The following is a 7979-nucleotide window of genomic DNA, read 5'->3' as shown; positions in this document are numbered from 1 at the left end:
GACAGCGTCCGGGAAGGCTGCGTGGACCAGGCTGGGCTGAACATCACAGACCCCTGTGGGTCCACATCCTTTAGTGGATCAGGGTCCACCGCCATTCCCTACCTGCTCCTTGTTGAGCCAGACATAACATCTGGAGGCTGGAGCGACAGGAAAGGGCAGGGATCCCAGGTGAGTAGAGCAGGGAAACCACAATTCTGACCTGGGAGTTTGCAGGCGACAAGCCTGCTCTGTCTAGGAAGTAACACTTAGAATGCCAGGGTGCCCAGACCTGGCAAACTAGATGGTCCATGGACCTTTAGGTTCCTGGGGGGGGGGGGGGGGCTTGGTGGGCCTCCTCCCTACCAGGCTCAGGCCCCGCCCTCCCGAGTAGGGGATCTCTCTGGGGGACACCCCCCAGGGTGTGTGTGGGGGGCGTGTATAAGATCTTAAAGCTTCGCCCAGGGAGGTAGGGCGGGGCTGGGCGGCTAGGAAGACCCAGGATATAAGGGCCAGGCTCCGCTTCCCGCCCGGCCAGCCCACCATGTACGCCCCCCGGCTCCCCTCCCTCCTCCTGCACGTCTGGAGGGCCCTGCTCCTGGCCGGCGCCGCCACGGTAGCCTCGGTGCCCCTGCATTCGCGCGGGCAGCCCTCGTCGCCGTCCCCTCTGGCGTACATGCTGAGCCTCTACCGCGACCCGCCGCAGGCGGACATCATCCGCAGCCTGCAGGCGCAAGGTAGGCTGCCCCACCTCCGGGGAGGGGATTAAGGGGGGCTGCCGCGGTTGGGGACCGACCCGAGGCGTGGGTCTGGGCCTGGGGGTGTCTGGACGTCTGCACTGGCCAGGGCGCAGGGCTGGTGGGTGGCGGGATTGTGGCGCTCGGGGTGGGTCCCCCACAGTCACCTCTGGGTTCCGGGTCTTGATCTATGTGGGTCAAGCGCGGCACCGTAAGGGGGAGCCCGACTGTGCACTTCTCATCTGTTTTGTGAAATACAGTCTCTGGCGCCCCCGTTTGCGCACCTGTCGAGGGGGCTTGGAGCACTTCCCCGGCAAGTGCGTGGGGAGGGCTGGGTGACAGCGCGCAGAAACCCTTAGCACAGAACCAGGGAAAGCAGTAAGTGGTCGTTTTGTCGGACTTTTTTCTTTTCGAGAGCGAGGGTGAGTAGGTACCGGCCCGGCGCTGAGAGTCTCCGGATGGGAGCAGGCTTCGACACGGGTCTCCAACATGTAGCAACGGGCATCAGGACCCAGAGATTTGGGGTTAGAGATGGGACACCCCAAGTCGAGGAGGGAGACAGGTTTGGGCACTCGAGGCCAGGCTGGGGAGGTGTCAGCATCCCGGGTAACACGGGTTCAGAGCGGAGACTGGGAGGGGGGAGGGGGCAGGGGGGAGTCGGTGACCATGGTGACCTGGGAGTTTCTCCCTCCAGGACTGGGCGCGGGGGGGCGGGGGCGGAGGGGGGCAGGTGGGTGTTGAGCAGAGGGAGCCCTTCCCGCGAGTCCCCTCACCCCGCGCAATCCACATCTTGGCGCCTGGAGTGTGCGGGACTCTCGCCGCCCGCGCCTCCCGCCACCGGCCCTCCCGCCGCCGGCCGGGGCTAGACGGCCCTCCCGGGGCCGCCGCGAAATCCACATCCGACAATCTGATCTGACTGGCCACCCGCTGGCCCCTTGCGGTCCCTGGCCTGCCCAGTCTCGGGTCAGACAGCTGGTGACCCTCTCCGGAGGGGTCATCTGGGGACCAGCCAGACGAGGGACACCCGGGGAGCAGGACAATTTGAAAGTTACTGGAGTGCTCGGCTCCTCCGCCGGGAAACTGGGGGGTTTGGGGTGGGGCGGGCTGCGCTTTTCCAGTCCCCTTTCCCCCGAAGTTTGGAAATTTGTTAGTCTGGGCGTCTGGAGAACTGAGTTTTTGCCCCTCAAACCCTGCTTCCCGATTCCCAAGGTGTCCCTGGCGCTTTAGTTGATTTCTCCAGTTTCCTTTTTGTAAAGCGGGGAGCTGGCTTTCCTTCCGCCTCATTTGTGTGTGTATGGTAAATATACATAACAAAAACGGGCCGTCTTACCCGCTTTTAAGTGTACAGTGGCGTTAAGCACATGCACATTGTTGTGAATCGCTTCATTTTTTAAAGCTGTGAGGACAGCCGGTCTGGAGGGAGACTGAGGAGAAGGTTGTCTGGGTTTCTTTGTCAGCTACACCGGGATGGCTGAAATGGGTGTCCGGTGCAGTCTTACCAAATAGGCTGTGCATCTGTGTGTCACTGAGTTAAAGGAGACAGTGTTTATAAAACACTTGGCATGCGGGCAGCCCAAATCTCACTTATTACATAAGTGGGAGATTCAGGTTTTTTTTCTGAGAAAAGCATTCTTAACTTTTTTTTCTTTACATTTTATTTGTTTGTTTGTTTGTTTGTTTGTTTATTTATTGTTAATCGTCACCCCAGGATATTTTCCTCCCGATTTTTAGAGAGAGAACATCAATGTGAGAGAGACACATCAATTGGTTACCTCCACATGCGCCCCAATCAGGGCCAGGATTGAGCCTGCAACCGAGGCACATGCCCTTGACTGCCATCAAACCCTTCAGTCCACAGCCTGGCACTCTACCCACTGAGCTTTCATCAGGCATCCATGACCCCCAAAGGATTAGACACCCCTATTCTAAGATGAACCAGAGCCAGATCTAAGGGAGCTCTTGGCTGGCTGTGGGGTTGTGGAGTCTCAGGCTCCTCTAGCAGGAAGGAGTAATTTCCTGCCTTCCCTCCGTACACACCGTACACACCGCCCATCCCGGTGACAGACGACTTCGTCCCCGGTCCAGATCCCTCTCTACCTTCATTGTAACTGTGGACCTGGGCAAAGGCGGCTGATGACAGCCAGTGTCTATGTTGCACTTGGGTGGTTGTGCTAGATAAAGACTTTACATGATCTCAGTCATCGCAACATCCCGGTGGGTACTGTCACCACTTCCCTTTTACGAAGAGGGGAACTGAGACCCCAGAAGGCCTCCAATAGTAACCTGCCCAACGTTAAACAGCAAATGGCAGAATTGGAACCATCACTGGAGAAAGCAGGGCCCCTGCTCTTAACCACTGAGCTGGAATGCCTTCCCCTAAAAGGCCATTTGTAGATACTTGAGATCATAGTGGAGCTTGTGGCCTGGAGTTGCTACATGCCCCACCTAGTCCCCAGGTGGCCAGGAGGTGCTCCAATGGGCAGTGGGTAAGGTCAGCCTCCTCCCCACAGCTCTGAGGAGAGTTGCCAGTCCAGGGCCGGTTATTGCCCCCTGCGGGTGCTAATGAGGAGGGAAGTGGGAATAAAGTGAAACGGAGCGACTAGGGATGGGCTGGGAGAGCTGCCTGAGGGCGAGCCTCGGAACTGTCCCTTACCGCAGGCTGGATTTCCCAGAGAAATTCACTTACTGTCTGCCTCAGCGTACTCTGTGAGACAATAAAAAAACCAACTGTTGCCCTAGCTGGTTTGGCTCAGTGGATAGAGTGTTGGCCTGTGGACTAAAGGGTCACTGGTTCAGTTCTGGTCAAGGGCACTTGCCTAGGTTGTGGGCCGATCCCCAGTTGGGGGTGTGCAGGGGGCAGCCGATCAATGATTCTCTCTCATCGTTGATGTTTCTAGCTCTCTCTCCCTCTCCCTGCCTCTCTGAAATCAATAAAAATATATTAATAAATAAACTGTTATGTGGTCTGCCCAGAAGGACATAAATGGGATCATCACTACCTCCCGGATCTATGCACAAAAAAGTTTTTACTTCTAATGAATAATAACCTTTGACTCTTATTTAGCAATAAACCCTCAAATGTCTTAATTTTCCTGGGTCTGAGGATGCAGAGGTGGGTAAGGCATTCCTATTACAAAGAAGCAACTGGGCTGGAAATTTATAAACCCGTGCATTCTGAGACATCAGACCAAATTAGTTCAGGACCAAAATAAATGGAATGTGCTTCCCGTTCCTTCTCATCCGCTTTGGGCTTAGTTGTCTTGGGTGGGTGGGACAGGGCTGTGTGTGCTGGCCGTGTCTGCCCTGGGCCTGTGGATGAACTGGGGCAGGAGAGAGTGAGTGTCCTGCAGGTAGAGAGGAGAAGCCGCTGGGTGGAAAGTGCAAGGTCAGTGCAAGGCTTAGAATGCCTTGAGAAGCCTATTTGTAAGGTTGCCAAAACCTCCTGAAATCTCTGCCTCCATCTGGAGGAACTGGCCAGGAAGGGGGCAGCCAGCCTTTGGTTTCTGTTGCCTGTGCCTCCCCGAGAGCTCCGAGCCTTTCTGTGATATGCTTACCAACTTCACGGGGCCTGTGCGACAGACCGCCCTTCCCAGCGAGAAAACAGGGCCTGGGAAGTGAATTGCTCCAGGGTCACTGGGCAAGTTGGAAGCCCAGGGTTTCGGTCAGAAAGCTCAGGGTTTCGATCTAAAGCTCAGCCTTAGATTCTCTCCCTCTCTCTCTCTCTCTCTCTCTCTCTCTCTCTCTCGAAGGGGGTGGAAACCCATTGGTAACATCGCATTGTTACCAGTTCTCTGACTTTGGAGTGTCTTCAGGGGGAGTGGCAGAACAGTGATTTGGAGTTTGGGCTTTTCAGTGAGGCAAACCCAGGTTTATTCTTGGCTCTGCCACTTTCCACGAATGACACCTTGGGCAGATAATTTAACTTCTCTGAGTCTCAATTTTCCTCATCTCTAAAATGGGTTCAACAACATGTCCATCTCACAGGGTCAAGGTGAGGATTAAGAGAAGTGATGCATATGAGGTGAGAGCTCAGACTTGAGCTATGGCTGTTACACTGCGGGAGGTCCCCACTGACACTGCCTCCTTCCTGTTTTTCCCCATTCAGATGTGGAGGTGGATGGGCAGAACTGGACCTTTGCTTTTGACTTCTCCTTCCTGAGCCAAAAGGAGGACCTGGAGTGGGCCGAGCTCCGGCTGCAGCTGGCCAGCCCAGTGGACCTTCCCCCTGGCGTCCCACTCTCCATCGAGATTTTTCACCAGCCAAAGCCGGAGGCCGATCGGGACCCAGCCCGCTGCCCAGAACGTCTTCGGCTGGAACTGTTGACTGTTTCTCTGTCCCAGGTTACCTTTTCTTCTGGCAGCATGGTCCTGGAGGTGACCAGGCCACTCTCCAAGTGGCTGAAGCACCCTGGGAAGCTGGGGGAGCAGATGTCCAGTTTGGCCAGAGAATGCTGGCCGCGGCCTCCCACACCGCCTGTCGCCAATGTGCTCCTCCTGCTCTACTCCAACCTCCCTCCTGAGCAGAGGAGGCTGGGTGGCTCCACCTTGCTGTGGGAAGCTGAGAGCTCCTGGCGGGCCCAGGAGGGACAGCTCTTCCAGGAAAAGGGCAAGAGGCACCCGAGACATCACTTGCCGGACAGAAGCCAACTGTGTCGGAAGGTCAAGTTCCAGGTGGACTTCAACCTGATTGGATGGGGCGCCTGGATCATCTACCCCAAGCAGTACAATGCCTATCGCTGTGAGGGCGAGTGTCCCAACCCTGTGGGGGAGGAGTTCCATCCCACCAACCACGCATACATCCAGGTGTGATGCCAGGGCATGGGGGGTGGAGGGCAGGCAGTCTGTGGGGAAGTGGCCGTACTGCCAGATCCGGGGCACAAGACTCCAGCGCTGCTATTATTTCATAGCGCTGTGTTTATTCGTCCCTGCACAGTTATTCAAGCACCTACCCTGTGCCAGGTCCTAAGGATATGGAGATGACCACGCTCAACATCCTCAGAAAGCCTACATGGGTGGAGTCATTGCTTTCCCTAGGACTTTTCCCTTGTCTTTCATAAAATTAGGGTTGGAGGGTACACACTAGAGCAGCCGTGGGCAAACTACGGCCCACGGGCCGGATCCGGCCCGTTCGGCTGTTCTATCCGGCCCGCGGAGCCGAAAGAGCGGAGGGTTCTCTTGCTCTCCCCTTCGCTCCTTCACCAGCAGCAGTGTTAACATGTATTAGTTCACACAAACACTCCATCCATGCTTTTGTTCCGGCCCTCCGGTCCAGTTTAAGAACCCATTGTGGCCCCCGAGTCAAAAAGTTTGCCCACCCCTGCACTAGAGGGTTTCAACTCCTCCCCAACCCTGACATTCTAGGAAAGGAAGTTCAGAATCTGGCGTTTTGGGATAGAGAGGCCTGGGTTTGATTCCTACTTATTAGCTGTGTAATATTGATCAAGTGGCTTCCTCTCTCTGAGCCTCGTTTTACCACCTGTAAAAATGGGGATATTTTATAGGGATGTTATAGTGTTAAATGAGGTGATATGTATACTGCATGTAGAGTAGTTGACCGATAATAGGCATGTTTGATGTTGTGTCATCATTACTAGAAGTCTGTGATTCACTGATGAAATGGGGGCCACATTTACGGGGCCATGGTTGCGATAATAATGTCCCAGCCACTGTAGTTTTGCTGCCTAAAATAGGAGCTGGGTACCCATTTTGCAGAAGTTAAATAAGGCCATAGGCTACCTACCACCAGTGTCATTGATCAGCCCAAGTTCTAGAAGGTGGTAGAGGGAGACGAATGGCAGGAGAACGAGATGGAAAAAGCAGAGAATAGAGGCTGTTCTTGGCTGGGTGGCTCAATTGGTGAGAGCATGGTCCCATACACCAAAAGGTTGTGGGTTCAATTTCCGGTCAAGGCACATACCCAGGTTTCGGGTTCCATCCTCCGTCAGGGCTGCTTCACCTCTCTCTATAAATTAGGTGAGGATTAAAAAAAAAGAAAAAAAGAGAATAGAGGCTAATATAGTGACCCTGATATTTAGGTAGCCCTGCCCTGCTCTCAACGGTCACCTGGGAACAATGTGTTTCTATTTACTCCAAGAAGCCTAGACTGAGCAGTGGTCGCCAACCTTTCGGGCCGCACAGACCACCAGTGGTCCATGGACCACCAGTTGGTGACCGCTGCCCTCGAGTGCATCCTCCATGCTAAGCCTCAGGCAGGGTTCAGAGGCTCTGGGGAGCATGTGAGCTGAGCTCCTGCAAGGGAGGCAGGTGGGGGCCAGCCCCAGAGGACCTGTCCCCGGCAAAGGCCCTCACGAGCCTCTCCCAGGCCCCACTTCACTCCACCAACCCACCGGCAGCGTGACCAGAGGCAACCACAGAGACCCAGATAGTCCCAGTTGCCAGCTCTGACCTGAGAAGGTGTCCTGGACCACAGGGCCAGGGTCCAGTTCCAGAATGCCAGGGGGTTGTTCCCTTTTCTCCCGTTGACTCTGTTTGCCCTTCTCTGGGCAACAAAGCAAATCTCACAAGAATTTCCACATGACTGTCTTCTGCCTCATATTTTTGGAACTAAACCAGGAGTTTCTTGGAATATTTTATAAACTGGTATTCACTCTAGACCAGCGGTTCTCAACCTGTGGGTCGTGACCCCTTTGGGGGTTGAACGACCCTTTCACAGGGGTCGCCTAAGACCATCGGAAAACACATATATAATTACATATTGTCTTGTGATTAATCACTATGCTTTAATTATGTTCAATTTGTAACAATGAAATTGGGGGTCACCACAACATGAGGAACTGTATTAAAGGGTCGCAGCATTAGGAAGGTTGAGAACCACTGCTCTGGACTATAATAATAGGAGAACGTATAAGTTGGCTACTGTTCTACCCAGACACAGCTTTTAGAATCTTCTGTTTAAAAGATGCTTTAAGAAAGCAGAAGTGATTTTAGAAGTTAGAGTCGGTGATGTATTGGCATGCTGATTCCTTTATGAAAACAGTTTCCTTCTATTTTTGCACCCAGTCACTGATCTAGACTCTCAGTATCTTTTTCACCCTTTACCCAGAAATGACCTATTCTGACCCGGATGTTGAACTGACCCCTCCTCCTTTTCAGAGTCTGCTGAAACGGTACCAGCCCCACCGCGTCCCTTCCACCTGCTGTGCCCCCGTGAAGACCAGGCCCTTGAGCATGCTGTATGTGGACAATGGCAGAGTCCTTCTAGACCATCATAAGGACATGATTGTGGAAGAGTGCGGGTGCCTATGA

The 7979-nt window shown here is 54.3% G+C and overlaps 1 protein-coding gene across 1 annotated transcript; it reads left to right on the top strand.

The window, feature by feature from the left end:
• The first annotated feature begins 520 nt into the window (after positions 1–520).
• NODAL (nodal growth differentiation factor) lies at positions 521–7979 on the top strand. Its single transcript, XM_036336980.1, has 3 exons — positions 521–713; positions 4819–5516; positions 7827–7979. The coding sequence occupies exons 1-3, from the start codon at positions 521–523 to the stop codon at positions 7977–7979; spliced, it is 1044 nt and encodes a 347-aa protein (XP_036192873.1).

Source organism: Myotis myotis, unplaced genomic scaffold (assembly GCF_014108235.1).
Source record: "Myotis myotis isolate mMyoMyo1 unplaced genomic scaffold, mMyoMyo1.p scaffold_m19_p_15, whole genome shotgun sequence".
Classification (NCBI taxonomy): Eukaryota; Metazoa; Chordata; class Mammalia; order Chiroptera; family Vespertilionidae; genus Myotis; species Myotis myotis.
This window is presented reverse-complemented; position numbering and strand designations above follow the sequence as displayed.

What these genes read in the sequence shown, in the direction of transcription:
- NODAL (XM_036336980.1), top strand. Translation starts at nt 521, where the DNA reads ATGTACGCCCCCCGGCTCCCCTCCCTCCTCCTGCACGTCTGGAGGGCC. An exon ending in CCGCAGCCTGCAGGCGCAAG is followed by an intron (nt 714 to 4,818) that starts GTAGGCTGCCCC and finishes TTCCCCATTCAG; the next exon opens with ATGTGGAGGTGGATGGGCAG. An exon ending in CCAACCACGCATACATCCAG is followed by an intron (nt 5,517 to 7,826) that starts GTGTGATGCCAG and finishes CCTCCTTTTCAG; the next exon opens with AGTCTGCTGAAACGGTACCA.